Source organism: Pleurodeles waltl, chromosome 6, assembly GCF_031143425.1.
Source record: "Pleurodeles waltl isolate 20211129_DDA chromosome 6, aPleWal1.hap1.20221129, whole genome shotgun sequence".
Lineage (NCBI taxonomy): Eukaryota > Metazoa > Chordata > Amphibia > Caudata > Salamandridae > Pleurodeles > Pleurodeles waltl.
This window is the reverse complement of record NC_090445.1, coordinates 362,467,822-362,487,132: the sequence shown is the minus strand read 5'-3', so window position 1 is coordinate 362,487,132 and position 19,311 is coordinate 362,467,822. Positions and strand designations below refer to the sequence as shown.

Here is a 19,311-nt window from a genome sequence, read left to right as displayed (position 1 = left end):
TTTTCGTCAACAGCAGCTCCTTCTGGGATTTGGGCAGGACGCTCAATCCATCTGCGTTCTATCTTACTCCTGATGTGTCTGCTGCCCACGCGAAGACCTTGCGTGAATCTTCTGTAAAGAGGGTCGCCTACCCTCCAGGGTTCCAGAAATACGAACCCCTGGCATTCACAATCACACTGTAGTGGCCACACCGATCTCACTGATATGAAGCCCCGCCCACCGCAGCACAGCTCCCAGTCGCTTCACGGCGCCGGCTGCGGAGCAGAGCTTGCCCCGGTGTCCAGCTTCCCCTCCTGACTCCAGGGGAGGGGGGGGGGAGGAGAGGGGGATCAGCACCACAGTATTTGGCTCCTGGGGCCGTACACGGCCTAGCCGGTCACACTAATATGAGGCTCCACCCACCGAAGCACGGATCCCATTCACTTCGCACTGCTGGCCGCAGAGCGGAGCTCGCCGAGGTTTCAAGCTTTCACCGCTGAGTCTGGGGGGGGGGGTGGTCAGCGTCGCCGTGCCTGGCCCCTGGGGCCGCACAGTGACAGGATAAATGAATAGTTGGCTGGCGTGAGCGGAGCTCTCGTACTACACGTCCGCTCTGGTCGCCATCTTGGCCATGCCCCCTCAAGAATTTGAATTTAAAACACTTGATAACCACAACAGATAAAACAAGCATTTGCAGTGCAATGGGTCTTGCATTTACTCAAGTTAAATTTATTAGCGTTGTAGACTCCTACCCGTACTTTTCTTGCCACATAAGCTGAAAAGTAAAACAGTTTCACATAAGTGAGCAGACGGCCGCCATTAGTGCAAAGCAAACACACAAAAGGAAACATAAGTTTGCTCGCAGAGAAACCTATCAGCAAAAATGCAGCTATCCATGTATGTGGCAAAAGTACAATTATCCATGTAACCAAGTCGACATCATGCAAAGCGCTCGACTACTGCTCAGTGAGATCGTGCTGCCTATTAAATAAAGAGAAAAATTCATTCTGAAACCATACGGAAAACATGGAGCCTCGTATGTTTTAAGTAGTTGGGCGGTGCACTCAAGACGGGCTCTACACTGGAAAAGGCATGACGTTTGCATGTCTTTTACTAATTAAATCAAGCGAACTGTTAAAGGCGAGCTGACGAACCAACCAACCAAACTGATGGGTAGGACATGGGCGTGGTTATAAGCCTGTAGTGAGATAACAGCAGGGACGGAGCGCTTTGTGTTTAATCCTAAACATACATCTGGTATGGATGAAAATTGCAAGAACAATAAGTCTGGCCGCACTTGACTGAAATTCTTTGGTAATAAAAGCGGACAAATAAAATCTTATTGTAGCCTGGTTATTAAGGACAAATAAAAACAATGCATGCAAAATAGGAGCCAAATCACAAGAGCATACAGGGAGCTCAGACGTCTTGTGCCATCCTAACAAAAGTGGGGGAGGGGAATAGATTCAATCGAAAATAAGCCAGACGTTTTCTATGATAGGAGGACATGTCTAATGTTAGGCCGAACTATGTAAATTGGTAAAATGTCATTCTGTGCATATCTGTTCAAAACACTGGTCTTGACATTCTTGTATGTGGGGCCAGCAATCCCTGTAGAAAAGCCTGTCTCTCCTTATTAGAGTCGAGTTGTAACGCCTCTAGGTCCCTTAAGTAAGAATATATATTCTGAACTGTCATTTACGTTATTACAGTTGACTAGAGACGTCATGATGTCTGCTGTTAGAGCCAGCAGCCAAGGTAAAAGGCAGGCTACAGTTGCACTTTAAGCAACGAAAAGGAGACATGGCTTTTTTAATTCTTCCAATCCGTTTTTCTCAATTGAAGAGTGACCAGCAGAAACAAGATATTTATAGTAACATATTTTTTTTTTTCCACATAGGGCATTACAATAACACTGTAATCTCCGAGTATTTGTACACATTCAGCATTTCTTAAAATCTGAATTATCTTTAACTTATTTTAAATAATGTTTTGCAACAAATTAATAACTGATTTTAATCTGTTTATTTTTCACTACAGATGCTACTTATATTCTTCATGTCTGCAAATATAATAACTCTTTCATACAAAAGATCAAGGCACCAGTTTGTGGGAAGTGTTATGTATGACATATATTATACGGAATAAAATACCCTGTACTGCATATTAAAATGATACTGCAAGCCACCTCGAGGTTCTAGTTCCTTATTAAGGAACTCTGAATTCAGTCTTGTTACTCCCATGTAGTCACAGAACTATTCCATGCAATATCTTTCATGTATGGCAAAGATACTTTAGCCCATATATTATGCTTATTAAGATGACTGACAATCAGGTTTTGCTTGTACCACTGGCACTCTTAATTTGTACTGGTTGCTCCTCAGTGAAAAATTTGTTAAAACAAAGGTACTGTTAAAAAGTATTTTAGATGCATTTAACCAAGGGTTTGCATTTTGTTCTAGCCATAGAGTCTAATGTATTCCTCTAAAATTCTCCACGACGCACGGGTATGGACCAGGCTCAGTTTAAACAAACGAGAGATTGCAATTAAAGCTGAATCGAAAATGATAGTTTTGATTATAGACTATCATATTGTTTAAAAAGCATTTTAAACTATTAGGGTTATGACTAATACATGTCAGTAGTATGTAAAGAAGATGTTTGTAACACATTGCAAGCTGCAACACTGCTGTTATGGTTGGGTATCAAACTGTTATTTTTAATAGTCAAAACAGACCAGTAAAAGACAAATTTAACACAATGCAGTGATGGAGTGTCTGGATGGGGCACAGGCGAATCATCAATTGGTAGCAGTGATTGTTTCTCTTTGCAGAAAGCCTTCAACCTTGCTTCATGCCATTTTCTTGGCTTCATGCTTAACAATGATCAAGGTGACCGTTTCATCTTTTGCTTTTTGCCCCACAAATAATGATACCCTGTAATGGTTCTGTGGAGCAGTATATTGTGGTGAAGTTGTGCTTAGATTTCTCAGGTTATTAGATGTTGTGTTTGCGTTTAGCTTTGGTGCATTCTGGTATCATAAAATATTTTGTCTTGTTTTGACTGGTCTGCCCTTCTTCACCTCTCTCCTTTCAGGCCATTGAAGGAGCTTCCCACCATGTGTATGCTGACCAGCCACAGGCATTTAATGAGGTTGTGGAGGAGATCTGTGAGGCTGTGGACTGACCCCGGATTCCATTCAACAGTAGTGCAAACATTCAAGCAGGAACTACTTAGAAACCTAGAATGCTTCCTGTAAATGCTGTCTATGGGTTGGTGGTACATTTGCCTTATGGTAGAGGCGCCTGAAAGCACAGGGCACAAGAAAGAATCCCCAAACTAGCCTTTCTAGTCACTTTCCTCTAAACATTCACATAACCAGCTGTGTGGGAGGGATGGTGATCTGGGCTTTTAGGAAACCACTCTACCCAACATGAACATAAATTTCATAGTGTATCTCCTGGGACACTGGCAGGACGATCCTGAGTGGAATGCGGCTCCCTTCTTATTAAATCTTTTGCTTCTGTTTTGATGCACATTCTCCCCTTGGACTTGCATTTCATTTCCCTTTCTCATGCCAGTTGTCTTCAAAACAAATTCTATGCAGTTGCTCCATCGTTTTTAACATCTCTGCTCTAAAACTGGCTTTGGAAAAATGTACATTAGGCAAAGGTGTAAGAAGTTATCCCTTGAAATCCTTCCTGATATAAAGTCATACCATGCCCTTATCTCCTCTGTGACAGTTTAATTATTCTCAAAGTTAGGAAGCACAAAAAAGCTCAATGTGTAACTGTTGTCATCCACTGGTCAGCAGTTAACAATGACGGTTTGCACTAGACAAAATTATTTTCAGTTCTTATGACATTAGCAAGATAGTTTGCGATAAATTTGCCATTTTTAAAAAAAAGACCAGTGTGATTTTTTTTTTCTTTCTTTTTTATTATTTTTTTTAAAATACAGCTATGCTGCCATCCAAAAGGTAGGAAAAGGGGTAAGCCTTATAAAGATGATTTAACATGGGGACGGCAATATAGCACAGCGGTTGTGTCCTCAGGTTAGTCTTTGAGTCCCTGTGTTTGGGAATTCACTTCTTGCACCAAATCTTATCTTTCTGTGCAATTGTCCAATCCAAATCAGTAGTGAAATATCTTGTTTCTCTGGTGAAAGATCCTTTATAAGTATTTAGATTTATTGCATTGTGGGAAACAGAATAAAGGATCATCAACTGAGCCCATTCAGGCTGAATATTGGGTCTTGGAATGAGTGGGCGCAGTGAGATTTACAAACTCATTTAAGGGGAAACACTCTCAAACTTTAAAATTGAAGGTACTAAGATCCGCCTTTTATCATAACTATATCTGAAACATCTTCATTTTGTGATGGGCATTATATCTGCAGAAATGACATATGCTGTTCATGTATTTTCCTGGAGATTGTGTAAAGTATTACATTTTTGTGATAATTAACCATCCCAAATTGCATAGGGCACCGTTTATTTTTTGGTGAATAACATTTGCACAGTGATATTCACTGTGGAAAGATGTTCTATTCATAAAAATAGAGAGTGCCTCTACTTACTGTTTGCAAAGGTGCACAAGGGGTTTCCGTTGACTGAGATCAATGAGATGCCACCTGAACCTTAAACCATTTTTTTAAAATGAAGAGAAAACAGTTTTATTTCAATTATGTAATCCAAACTGGAGTTCTACAACCTCTCAAGAAGTCTGCAAATCTTGCCCTTGCTAAAACTAAGCGAGTGAAAAAAGCAAGATCTGGTGGCCGCTCTTTTACCTTTTTGGCGGCTGTTCATTGGAACCTGTGTCACGCCATAATATGCTTCTGTATGATTACTTTTTTATTGACCCATTTGCATGGCATTCTTCCCTATGTTGGATTATTGTGAATAGTATAAATATTATTATTAATATAGCCAATGTAAAAAGATGCACATAAGTATTGTGGGTTATAAAGCGCACACATAGTGACCTGATTAGCCTTTTGGCACTACTGGCTTTGGAAGTAAAGGAGATAGCATACCAGGCAGTGTCTGGAAGGCTGCACAAACAATGCAAGGTTCGAATAAATCTTTGTTTTAAGAACTACTCTCAGTTGCTCCGATTCTAAGGGGTGCTATCAACTTGGGGACAAAGCATTTATGGAGTTACCATGTGTAAAAACCTTGTTTCTATTATAGTTTGTTTTAGTTGCTGTAAGACTAGAGACTTGCAGTAGGTCAATTCGCCCTTCAAAATTTAGATTAAATCCTTTCAGAACTTTGATAAAGTGGGCCTTTCATCTGTGTATCATCAGTTAAACCGCTGAGAAAAGACGAGCTTTGCTCTTGCGCACAACTTAGTCATTGGAGTTGGTCTTATGCACAGAGGCTCATCATAACAGCTCTCTTGTGGATGTCAAAAAAGGAAGGAGTGTGAAGGGCAATCAGTACCCAGGAAAGAGCTGTGTTTCGGTTTTTACAATAGCTAATAAACCAGCAGGTGCTTGAAGCATTGCTCTTTAAGATAAGCCTGTATTAGGGTTTTGTAGATTGCATGTTCATATATTAGCCCACTAAAAGGATCCGTTCTTCAGATCTTAGAGTGAAACAGTAGGTTGTAAGTCATGGGCTTCAGAGTCCAATGACCTTAAGGGTCCCTGCGCTTTTTAAAAAGATGTGTCTTCTACACTTCTGACCCGATTAAAACCTTTCAAAGTCTTCAGTCCAGCTCTGTTACTGGTGGGCGAGGAGGTCCCACTATGTTGTCTGTTCTAAGTGAAGCCCCTGCTGTCCTTGAATGTACTAAAATTATGGAAGAAATAATTAGTGCTGAGTTAAACATATTGTGTAATGCTATAAAAGCAGCTGCTAACTTATGTTATGAGGCCTTTTGAGTAACATGAAAGACATTTCCCCCCTTTCACATTTATTACTACTTGTATTCCATGTTTCATAAAGAATATTTGGAAACGTTCTGAAGTTTGTGACTATTTTTGTAAGTTTTATTTTCAAAGAGCTTGCTCCCTGGCAGTGTTTTGTCTACCACGAGATGCCAAGTTTTCTAATTCAATAAAACATTTGTTCTTTAAAAAAAGTAATTTGTGTTTGCCTTATTTTGGGTGACAGCAAGGACTGGGCAGCGGATATTGCCAAAGCAGGCATTTAGAAATGGGCCCACATCTGTGGACACAGCTTCAAGAAGCTTCTAAAACTGAAGCTCAGCCAATGCATGATTAAAAGAAGTGAACAAGTGATTCAAAGAGATTGACAAGAATGCTGCCATCACTGCAATCCAGGGTCCTTACTACAACATGGCCCCTGTATCCACTGCATTTTACTGACGTTGTGTGGGATGAGAATGCCACCTGCATGGTAAATGGGTGTCGTGAGCTCTTGACTGCTTATTAAAACTGGCATCCTGACTTATATTTTCTTTGTAATAAATGTCTTTATTAGATTTTTAATGTTATAGTAAACGAGCAATGAAACAAAACACCAGTGCTTTTATACACATGTCCACATTAATTCCTAATATATTATGTTGCATATTTCTTATTGTTTATGACCTTATTTCCAACACATATATCAAATTTGCCTGTCATAGCAGGTGACGTGTAAAAATCTTGTTTCTATTATAACTTTTGTTTTCCCTTCATTAACAAGGACCTTGGCATCCAGCAAATCTGACATATATGTAGAGACATAGGCCTGTTCCTGGTAATATGAGGTCTAGAACCTGTTCTGTGAAACAGAAGTATGCACCAAGCTTGCTGTCACAATGTCAACCCCGTGGCTACATCACATAAGAGGTGGTGGCAGCGTACTGTGTTTAGTTAATTATTGGTGTGCTGTGTCAGGGAGAGGCAAACCAACTAACTCCTCTTGTGTAAAGTTCTGCTGTTATGTCAGACCCAGAACGTGCAGTGTGTACACCACATGTATGGTAGTACTGAGGCCAGTGGGATCTGTGAGAAAATGCCCTTTTTGTGTGGCCACCTGCATTTTGATTGCTGAATTTTGTTGCAGATTTTTAAACTCTGCATTCTGGATCTCTGCAGGGTAGTGCCCAGTGTATGTGCCCTGACCGCTAAAACATGTATAAATTGGCTGGTTCCCGACTGGCCTATTTAATTTTCTTATACAGTCACAATCTATTGTGCAGAAAATATACCTATGACATAGAAGGTTAAATGTCACATTAGGACTGTAGCACTTCTTGTGCCATTCACACTCAACGTTATCATCAACACCTCCATAACCATCAGCACCTTCCCATCTTGGTGGAAAAATGCAGAGGTCAACACCCTATTGAAACCAATATCAGAGCCTGACCCCCTCTGTAGCTACAGACCCATCTTGCTCCTGCCTCTTCCAGTTAATGTCTTTGAGAAAGCCATCAGTACCCAACTCGCAGACCACCTAGAACTTCATCAACTCTTAGACACCTCGCAATCTGGTTTTCGCACCCATCTTACTACAGCACAGTAACAGCTCTCATTGCGGGCACACTCATCTTCCTTGACCTTGCCTCATTTTTCGATATGGTTTCCCACAACTCATCAGGAAGCTTCAGCACTTAGGTATCTATGAACCGGCCCTCGTGGATATCTCCCTTCCTCACGGACAGAACTCAATGAATTGGACGTCTCCCTACACCTCAGAACCCAAGAAACCCCTATGCGAAGTCCCTTCAGGATCTGCTCAGCCAATCACTCCAAAATATACATGATGCCCCTTGCGGACATCATCCAGTGCATCAACATAATATCCTGCGCTGATGAAACAGAGCTTATCCTCTCCCTTACTGACTCACCCAGCACCGCCAGAGCAAACTTCAACAACTGTATGAGCAAGGTTGCTGCATGGATGAAAAACGAATACCTCCAGCTCAAAACGGACAAAACTAAAGTCTTTATCTATAGCAACAGCCCCTCCCCCTGGGGCACCTCTTGGTGACCCTCCAAACCTGGACCTTCCCCCTCCCCTGTGGACCATGCCAAGAACCTTACCATCATCCTGGACACTCCTCTCATGCTCTCCATGAGCAGACAGATCAACATTGTCGCCTCATCATGCTTCCACATCCTGCAAATGCTACGTAAGATTTTCAAGTGGATCCCACTTAACACCAGATGAACAGTCACCAGAGCTCTTATTACAAGTAGACTTGACTACAGAAACACCCTCTGCTTAGGAATGTTCTTTGCTAACTCCAAACCACCCACAGTGCTGCCGCCAGAGTCATCCCGAACACCCCGTGAAATAACCAAATCTCTCGACATCTCAACAATATCCGCTGGCCCCCAGTCCAAGAAAGATGTAAGTCTAAGCTACTCACCCATGTCTACAAAGCTCTCCACAACACCAGTCCAGTGTACCTCAACCACTGCCTCAACTCCTACCAACCCACCAGACACATTTGACCTGTGCCCCTGGCAAGAGCACACCTCCCTCACATCAAGAAGACCAGAAGTGGAGGACACTACTTCTCATAACTCACAGCCAAGACCTGGAACGTCCTCCCGCAATACCTCAGAAACCCCCCGCCCATGGACTTTTGAAGGAACATCAAGACAGGGCTTTTCCAGATGATACAGGCATGATCTCTTCCTCTCCCTTCTGGCCTGCCCTATTCAGCACCTGGATACCTCACTGGTGATTAGTCACACTCCACAAATTCACATAACATAACTTTCGTTAGCATGACAAAGAAAACATGGCCTGCTGCAGTGAAAACCTGCAGTGCAACCTTTTGGCAGCTAAAATACACCCTTTTGAACATTAGCAAGTCAATTTTATGAAGGCAGTGTAGCCCACAATGTAGTATTTAAAAGTAGGACACATAGACATTTGATGTGACCGTGTCCCTACAGTGACAAAACCTCAAAAGCTGTTTTCACTATGGAAGGCTCTGACTGTCCTATGAGAACCAGAATTTTAAGTTGCTATTTTTAAAAGTTATTACAAATCTAATTCAATGGTGATGTCTGATTTTTAATCACTATTAAAGAAAAGTAACTTTTAGAAAGTTACCATTTTCCTGCCTTAGTCTTCTGCAGCTGGTCAGCCTACACTTGGCTTGAAGGAGGTTTAATCATTTCTTCCAGGAGCTGCACAGTAGACCATTTCGATTGACAGGTTGCCCCAAATGGGCAGGGATGACACATTTGTTCCCTGCAGAAGGGCAATTGTTGTGCCCCTCCTGTTGATATTAGTGTCAAATTCCTCATGACTGTCTGAGGCACATGTAAGCCTTTTGCACCCTTCAAAGAGAGCTTGGACAATTCTTGTGTATCCCCTGTTTAGGGATGAGGGACCCTGCCCTTTGATTATCAGACCTTTATCTTATGGTTTGTTGTGGGTGTACAGTGGTGAATTCCATAGTTCACTCCCCTAAGCACCAAAACCTTCAGAGCTCTAGTTCGGTGTAGCTGAAGACTGACCATCTTAGATTTTCCCTGATACATTGCATTTTGGGTTTGTGTACAGTAGACAAACAGGACCGACCGTAAAAGTTGGAAGGTCACAGCCTGGAAGCATTTACTCCATTAGTCAGAGAGGGTCTAGGAGTATGTTGGGGTCCTTCGCTCACAGGCTTGTGAAAACAGCAAAGCTAGACCCTCACCCAGACTTTCTCAGAACACCTTCCAGACTTGTGGTTGAACAGAAGAAGAATGGCACCTGCTGTTTGAGACATCTGGAGACCTGAAGGGTTTGACCTGCTCCCACTTGTACCCTGAGGTGGTCTCTGAGGTTCGGCTGGCTTTCCTCCTGTGTGCTTACAGGTACCCAAAAAGCTGCTAAAGGCCTTTTCCCCAAAGTGCCCAGCTGACTAGTAGCAACTGGGCACGGACTGGATCTTGTTCCTGACCTCTGCCTCGCAGCCTGTGAGTCTCTAAATGCCTCCCCTGAAGTATTGGAGGCTTGAATGTATTCTGCTATGGTGGTTTGGGTACCAGAATAAAGTTTGGAAACATTTGAAAACTTTTCATCTAGACCAGAGGGACTTAAAAACATGTTGAAACTTTTTTGACTTCCAGAATTTCACTGAAACCAATTCACTCGGGCTATCCCACCCAGGCTTCGTTGTGGTCAATTTGTAATGGTATTCTAGACTTGGTCTACTGTGACCATTGACTGTCATTGGCACTTTACTTTTTCTTGATGTTTTTTCCACTTTCATCTTTAAAAAAATCATATATCCGGTTCCCCTTATTGGGTTTATATTGTTTTGATATGCTTTTGTTCATTACATTTGACTCTATTTTTTTAATAATTGGAGTGGTATTTTACTATGCTGTATTTTCAACTTTTTAAATGGTTTGGTACTAAATGTCTTATACATTTTCTTTTAAGTTAAGCGTGTCTGAATGTGCTGTATCTACTAGGGTTAAGGTCCAGTTTAAATTACTGTAACCTTTGACTGGACCTAACAGAATAGTGACATTTATTACTTGTGGGTGGTACCAATCCACCCCAACTAATAAACCTCTTTCTCGCAGGCTATAATTTGGATGTCCCTAGTTTATCATGGCACAATATGGAGGTTGAGGACAGAGAAGTATATGGAGGATGGAGACCCTGACACTGAAGTTGGGGAGGATCGAGACCAGATTTCCCTTAGAAGTTCAAATGGAGGACCAAGTTAGCAAAAGTTGGTTGAATAGTTCATGTCTCAAGCCTGAGCACTGGCATTTGATAGATGGTGGAGGATTAGGCTAGTGTGTTTTCTGTTGTTTCTCGGCAGGGCTTACCCTTTTGTGTGTCCCTGGTTACTGCTTCAGGAATGCGGATGACAGTGAGGTTCAGAGATCTCACAGCTAATTGTTCCCATGTTTTGGAAACTCCTACTGGGAGCCAGCGGTGTTGCTACCTGCCATGAGTACTATCACCTTGCACAAAGGCTGTGTCTAAGGAATAGCCGAAAAAAAGACATTTGAAAAAGAACTACTACAAATTGGTTCAGCAGCCTTAGGCAGAAAATCCACATCCTGTGTTTGAAAAATGTGTAAAAAGTGCGACCCAAATTAGCCCAATTGTTTCCAAGTCCAAGGTCTTCATGATCAAGGAAGGGAGTGCTCAGCAGAGTCTTTGAAGAGTGGCTGTCTGACCGGGGCTGTTGTCTGCCTGACAGTCAGTCTCATAGAGGGAAAAGTCGTCTGTGCTCTGCACATCTTACCTGAGAAGATGATCTGCCAAGTGCCTACAATCCTCCAAGGGCTGCCTGTGTGTTGCACTGCAGGAGAAGTGAATGTTCCGGAGGGGAAGCCAACTGTGTTGTGTTTCCGGTGTGAGCAGCACCCAGTAGTCGCTGACTTCACTTGGGAGCAAAGGTGGAGGTGACCCATGTCATGAGAGATCTCGCATTGCGGCTGCCCCAGTGCACCTCGTACAGAAATCAAGCTATGAAGCAAATCCCTACGAGGTGCTAACATCCCTGCCAAAACAGGTGCAGATGTTGGCCTGGGGCTGTAACTTCAGAACCAGCACTAGCCTGATCTCAGCCTGGAAGCTAAATCTGCCTGATCAGGTGCCTGCTGAGCAGTCTTGCCATGCCCGTCCCTCACCACGGCTACAGCCCCATGGGAAACTGCTACTGCTTTCCTGCGTCAGCAGAGACACTGCTGAGAGTGCTGGCCCCAGGAGCGACCACCAACACCGTTGGCCCATGGATAGGTGAGCAGATAACGGGGCCTCACTCAAAAGACTAAAGTTGACCTGCAGACCATGTTCTGCGAAAAGAGCAGTTACCTTTGCCTAAATAATCCGTTCTGTTTGGGTACGAACTCTTAAACTGAACTACAAACTGCTCTAAGTAAGTGGAGACCTAGGGAACTGCCCTTGTGCCCGACCTGTGCCTAGGACTGAAATCGAAGGGCTATAGACACTATACCAACTCTTAGTGTGGTGATAGGACTCCCTAGTGGGTGGGTTACTCTACTGGGCATCATTGTTGCAAAAGTACTTTATCTTTTACTAAAATGAGGACGGGGCGGAGAATGTATTATATTGTGTCTGTTGCTCCACTGCGGAGTTCTGAGCTCTTACCACACACTGCTCCCTAAGACACCAATGACAGCTCGCCCTTGCTACCATGAGTCTGGTGCAGAAAGGGTGTACTTGCATAGTTTGCAGAGCCGTCGTAAGTAGGACCCCCAGGAAACTTGTGGAAGCAACTTCATTTACCACAGTTGGGGCCCAGTAGCTTCTGCATATCCCGTAGCTCCAAATCTGGTCTGACATATGGCATGGGTGCAACTGATTGCACACCACATATAAAGTGGCGCACAGTCAGTGTAACCTTGGGCATCCACCTACATGACCACATTTGCAAATGTATCCAGCTCTGCTGGCAGTTAAGGACCGAGCCATGGCTTCAAACTGTCTTTTACTGATCTGCTCTTCTTTTGTCAGTCACAAAGTGTCAGAGTTTGTGCTTGTGCTGGGCAGAGCACATTTGTTCCCATAATGTGGGCACAGGCAGTAATAGTGCGTCCAATTGCTAGTACCACTCCAGGTGTTTATTCGTGCTTTGGCGACAGGGTGCCCTGGGTACAAACCTGTTTGCTTTTCCCCCTGTTTGCCTCTGCGTTTTTAGTTCTCTTTGGGTGTTAAATATAGGGCCTGATACACAGTCTTGTAGCAATTGAAAATCCTAAGATTTTTGAAGAAAATTGTAAATGCAGAGCTGAATCAATCAACTGAATTTCCTTCACCACAGTTAGTGGAAATCAAGACAGCAGATTCTACATCTTAATGTTTTTTCCAGAAATATGAGGATTTTCAGTTTGCACTGAAATCTAAAATGGCAACATAAGGCCAGATGTAGTAAACATTTTAATGGTGCCAAATGTTCTACTTCAGCAGTAACAATCTTAAAAACGATTTGTCCTATATATTAATCCCATTTAGGGAGGCCTAAAAGCTTTTCTGACTCCTAAAATTGCATTTCATATGGATACCGATTCGGTATCTGGAAGGGGCACAATTTAGGAGTCCCTTCCAAATACTGAATTGGTAACTTAATGTATCATTGTTTTGTTACATAAATCTGGTTGCAAACAATGAAAAATTCACTAACACTTAAAAGGAGGTGGTAATGCATTCACAGAAGGGACCACTTCTTGTTTGTGAATGTAAAAAAGTCTGTTTAAAGTAGAAAGGTGTCCAGGGGACCACTGCTAACTATTAAACTTTTAAAATAAATTACATTAAAAACATTGGGGGTCATTCTGACCCCGGCGGGCGGCGGGAGCTGCCCGCCTGGAGGGAACCGCCAGAATACCGCTGCGCGGTCAAAAGACCACCGCGGGTATTCTGTGTTTCCCACTGGGCTGGCGGGCGACCGCCAAAAGGCCGCCCGGCAGCCCAGTGGGAAACACCCCTCCATGAGGATGCCGGCTCCGAATGGAGCCGGCGGAGTGGAGGATGTGCGACGGGTGCAGTAGCACCCGTCGCAAATTTCAGTGTCTGCTGAGCAGACACTGAAATTCAAAGTGGGGCCCTCTTACGGGGGCCCCACGATACCCCTCACCGCCATCCTGTTCCTGGCGGGCGAAACCGCCAGGAACAGGATGGCGGTGAGGGGGGCGGAATCCCCATGGCGGCGCAGCAAGCTGCGCCGCCATGGCGGATTCCCATGGGCAGCGGAAAGTCGGCGGTACACCGCCGACTTTCCGTTTCTGGCCGCGGCTGTACCGCCGCGGTCAGAATGCCCGGCGGAGCACCGCCAGCCTGTTGGCGGTGCTACCGCCGACCCCGGCACCGGCGGTCCTTGACCGCCGGGGTCAGAATGACCCCCATTGTTTTGTTTAAAATGAATCACAGACATGGTGGTCCACTGGCCCCAGCAGGCCACCATCCCTGAGATGGCCTCTAATTGGAGTGAGTCGCAATTTGCATTCTGCCTCATTAATAGTCACAATGTATGTGTGATTCGGATTAGTATGTAGGTCGTTAGTTAAAAATCTCTACTGGTCGCAAAATATTGTTCAGCATATTATGACCATATATTTGTACATTTGGACTGTAGACACCTCCTCTTGCAGATTCCTCATGTAATAGTTTATTTGAAAGTTGTAGTCAAGAAAAAGCAGAATACACTGCGCTTACGCTTACCACCACAGTGAATAAGTCCATTTTGCTTTCTGAGAATCTCGGTCTCTGTCCTCTGCTGCCCCTTACTAAGCCAATTATGGCAACATTGGAGAAATCCTCTTTTCTTCAGCTAGATGTTGCCTGTTGGGACCCATAATCTCACCTGGCACATCCTAAGGTCCTCAGTGTGCAACCCACTCAAAAGAGCTTGGGTGTGTAAACGTCTTCAACGAAGTTGTGCCCAGGTGCTATAAAATAGGACATTGAAGTATGTGCATGTGAAAGGCGGAAACATATTTTGTCTTAGACAGCTTGTTTCTTTGTGCCTGTAGTGTCTTATGTTTGCCCACCAGGTATGACTATGTGCTTTGGGGAATTGTTGGCTCAGACACAAGTCACTTACCGAAGCATAAGAAGCACTCTTTCTCAGTTGGTGGATAACATCTTAGATGTATCACACTAATTTTGAAACACTAGACCCGTAGCCTGGCCAGTGACACTGAAGTAGTCATTCAGCTCACTGCACTGAGGAGGCCATAGAGATTTTCTGGTGTAAAGCAGGTTGGACTAACTGCCTGCAGTGAGAAGGCTGAAGTTCCCCTAAAGAATTTCAAGCAAAACATGGTCACAGCCTATTTTGTACGACTTGCGTCTCCTAGGAGGCACTTCCATGAATAATATAGTACATTTTGTTAGTAAAGCAGACCAATGGGTCTAATACAGATACACCTCCACAGCAGTACGAAGCAGGATCACAGAAGAGAGCCAACAATAAAGAACACTTGGCCAAATCCAAAATAGTTTTAAGGGACTTCTCTTCTAAATGCACAGTACCCCTCTGGTGCGGAGAAGTATGTTTGGCATTCATCAGGAATGGGGTACTCTGAATTTTCTAGGAATCCCCTACCTGTTTTCTACACCCCTGCCTCCTTATCAGACTCATGACAGATGAGAAACACCAAAGAGTTTGTGGAGCTAGTCGCTGTATGAGAACTAGGTAGGCGCTGCTCCTCCAGGTACATCAAGGTACAATTAAAGGAATGTGGTCTTACTTCTATGGTCTATCCTAAACTGTTTTTTTAACAGGTTTCTCAGGTAATAAAATGTCAAGATGGCTTAGACCCTCCAAGCTTGTTAAATGTGAGAGTGCTGCTTCTGATTAGATCTTTAAAATGCATAAATATACATGCCTATAAGGCTTTTCGGCTGGACGTTCTTGTGGTTTTTGGTACTAGGGAACAATTTCCAGACTTTAATGCTACCATTCAACCTCTGTTCAGCGCTGATTGTTTTTATCAGATGTTTGGCTTTGTGCTAGGGTTGCCCATTATTCATATTTAAACATTTCACTAATCATATCATGCATTAATTGCAGCAGTTTTGGGCATGGCTTAAAGGAAACTCTTTCCTCAACAAAGAGCAGAAAAGCTTCACAGCACACTGTCTCCCCCTAAGCTAGGGAAGATGCTGAACCACATTTTATTCCTGCACCTTCACCGGAGTGTAGTGTCTTCCACAGCCTGGTACCCACCAATGACTAGTCCACACAAGTAGCTGTAAATCACACTTCTTTATTCCTCTGCGTGTACCTTTGTAGTCCCACATTCTAAACAATGCTTTCATTACATTCTATTCTAGCGATTACGTCACACTGATACGGAGGCTATTTGGAGCCAAAAGGGTTCCATCCTAAAACATGCAAGACTCCACATCTCCCCCTCAGTTAAATGAATTTTTTCTTTTTTTTTTATAAAATCTGTACATCTACATAGAAACAAATACACTTGTATCTCTTTAATCGATCTTCTTGGTGCTTTGATCATATGACCTGATCTAGTTGCTAGAAGTTGTCATCCTCAGTGTCTGAAATTGCCAAGGATATTAAAGAGGTAGCAGCAGTCACTGAGTGTTCAAAGTCAGTCTTTCTTTCACCATTTTGAGTTGAAGACTGATGAATCATAGGCCTGAAGTGAGAAGAGTCTCTCGTAACAGAGTTCCCAGGGTGCTGGGCAGTCACCATGTGTCCCTTGGTGGACACCGCTTGGAAAGGTTTGGCATTATAGTGAGCATCAGATTTTCTCTTGTATCTGTCGGGCAATCACCAGATATCCTTTTCTAAATGAGATGTCCTTCACATGTCACCTTTTGTCTGCATGCACTTTCATTTTCTGCTTGTTAACCAAGACCCTTGTACGAATCATGTTTTCAACTGTTGTCTCTCTTGGTGGTCCATTGAGGTAACTTGGTTGTCATTACTCTTCCGAACAGGAAACCAGCAGGACTTTCATCTGTGGTTGAGTGGGGTGTTAACGATAAGAGTAGAGTTTAGTACTGTTTTCAAACTGAGCTTCTCAAGAGTTACATGGTGCACTGCTTTGTTTAATGTACTCCTAAAATGCTTGACAAGTCCATTGACCTGTGGCATTAAGGTGTACTATTTTGGTGCTTTATGATTAGATGCTTTAGTAACTCTTTGAATTCCATGCTGCCAAACGGTGGGCGAGATTTAGACTTCACAATGGCTGGAATGCCCCTTGTCACAAATATGCCATCAAGCTTTTCAGTGACCCGTTTGTGAGGTGTAGATGAGATATCCTCAACAAACGTGAAAGGTGAGTATTCATCAACACTCAACATTAAGTGATGTCCATTATCAAATGGACCAAAGAGGTCAATGGCTGTTCTCTGCCATGCATATTTAGGGAGACATGTTCAGAGTATGTGGAGTAACATTTGTAGGAAGGCAGTTGGATATATGACAGGCCCTGAATTTCTTTTCAACTCTTTCATTAAAGTATGGGAACCAGACTCAGGGGGTTATTACAACTTTGGAGGTGGTGTTAATCCGTCCCAAAAGTGACGGTAAAGTGACGGATATACCACCAGCCGTATTACAAGTCCATAATATCCTATGGAACTCGTAATACGGCTGGTGGTATATCCGTCACTTTACCGTCACTTTTGGGACGGATTAACACCTCCTCCAAAGTTGTAATAACCCCCTCAGTCTTGGAGAGCGCTTTTTGTGGCAACGATACCACAATGTCCTTCATGAGCCTCTTCAATCACTTTCTGTCACAGGGTCTCCGGAATAAGGATTCTCGACCCTCACAGTATAACTCCTTCCTGAGTTATGGACAAATCATCTTTGACATTTTTCTATTTTTGATATTCACCATTGTTTGTGAGAAGTCGAGTGTGTTTGTTTTACTGAGTTATGTATAATTGTCTTTTAACTTAAGCATGTCACTATCATGGCTTGTGGCAGTGATAATCTGGGCTAAGAAAATAGCAGCTGGTATATTTCACTTGCCAATTAAATAAATGTAGGCTTCAGCCATCTTAAATTGGGTACTGTGGCCTTGTTTAGGCACTCTCGAAAGGCAGGTAGCATGAAGCTGATTCTTTCCTGGATGATGCACAATTGTATAATCGTACTCCTGCAACATCAATCCCTATTGTTCAGTGTGAGGAGGCATCTTGGCTTTTGGTTTGGCAAAGATGTAAAGCTTGATGATCAGTTACCCGTGTAAAAGGCTTTCCCGACAGGAATGCAAACATGTTCTGTTTGGAACAAACTTTTACTAGCATAGGCCTGATTTCTGTGAATTATAACATGAATGCTTACCAAGAAATAGTAAGACAATTCCCATTGTTGTTTCATGGTTTAGGAAAGCTTAAGACTATGAATATCAAACTGCATAATAATGAAGATGTTCGTCCTGTTGCTCAGAGACAGACAAATTCCAGTTGCATTTGAAATTCTGTGTATAAGTATGTAAAGGGTGTACACAGATGTCAAAATATGTACAAGGAAAAGGAAAATAAAAGAAAGTACTTAACTGTGAGTGAGTGCAGTGTATGTTTGGGAGTGGTGAAGTGAGGGAGGTGCAAGGAAGTGCATTCAAAGGAAATTGAAAAGAGGGTGCTGAGGAGGAAAGAGATGGGATTGAAGATGTGTAGATGAATGAGGTGTGCAAAGGAAAAAGGGCATACATATCTAACATAAAGCGCACATAACTGAAGGCCAATACTCCTTCCATAGTGTTCAACAAGTTAAATACAACAGTGAATATGTGTGGCCAGGGCAAGTGTTTGAATTTGGTTCAGGTTTAGTGCTGGATTTAGGGTGAGGTTAATGTTTATACATTTTGGGAAAGCCATAAGCCTAGGCATAACGACGAGGGTAGGATAAGATGATACATATGGCGTTCAGTTTAGTTTTAGGGTCTGGTTCTGTTTAGGATTATAGATGGGGTTTGTAAGAAGATGGGCGTATTCTACGATCGGGTTGGGGCCTTATCTTGCAGTACACTTGCATTTGTTTTCTTGAGTCCAGTCAGAGTTATTTACTAAACCGTCAACTCAACTTCTTGGTACCTGTGGCACAGAGCAGCAACGCTTAGCAAAGGAACAATGTGCAAAGCATTTAACTGAACCAAACATGGAGGCACAATAACAATTTATAAAAATTTTGCATATTTTTCTGAATGTGTAGAGTCCTTGATATCTAAAATCAACCAAAGAGTTCCAGAGAAAATAATTTTTTAAAGCATTTAAAAATGTTGCAATGAAGCACAAACAAGCATTAGCAAATCAAAACCTTGCAAACTTTTGAAAACTTTGTAAAGATTTGTAACACTAAGGGGGTCATTCCGACCCCGCCGCGCCGGGGTCGGCGGGAGCACCGCCAACAGGCTGGCGGTGCTCCACAGGGTATTCCGACCGCGGCGGTTCAGCCGCAGCCATAAAGGGAAAACCGGCGGTCACCCGCCGGTTTTCCGCTGCCCTGTAGAATCCTCCATGGCGGCGCAGCTTGCTGCGCTGCCATGGGGATTCTGACCCCCATACCGCCATCCTGTTCCTGGCGGCTTCGGCCGCCAGGAACAGGATGGCGGTATGGGGTGTCGTGGGGCCCCTGGGGGCCTCTGCAGTGCCCATGCCAATGGCATGGGCACTGCAGGGGCCCCCGTAAGAGGGCCCCACCCGGAATTTCAGTGTCTGCTCAGCAGACACTGAAATTCGCGACGGGTGCTACTGCACCCGTCGCACATCCTCCAATCCGCCGGCTCCATTCGGAGCCGGCATCCTCATGGAGGGGTGTTTCCCACTGGGCTGGCGGGCGGCCTGTTGGCGGTCGCCCGCCAGCCCAGTGGGAAACCCAGTCTTTTGACCGCGCAGCGGTATTCTGGCAGTTCCCTCCAGAATGACCCCCTAAGTTTGGAGACTCTGACCCGAGT

General features: G+C 43.6%; 1 protein-coding gene across 6 annotated transcripts in view; it reads left to right on the top strand.

Annotated features, from left to right (window-relative positions):
* Positions 1–6,068, top strand: part of ABHD4 (abhydrolase domain containing 4, N-acyl phospholipase B) — a 164,992-nt gene extending 158,924 nt beyond the window's left edge. For all 6 annotated transcript variants that reach the window (XM_069238256.1, XM_069238255.1, XM_069238253.1 and 3 more), the window contains one exon: positions 3,076–6,068. In XM_069238256.1, the coding sequence (XP_069094357.1) occupies positions 3,076–3,165 (90 nt within the window). In that variant the 3' untranslated portion in view covers positions 3,166–6,068. The remainder of the gene's footprint in view (positions 1–3,075) is intronic.
* Positions 6,069–19,311: the final 13,243 nt, after the last annotated feature.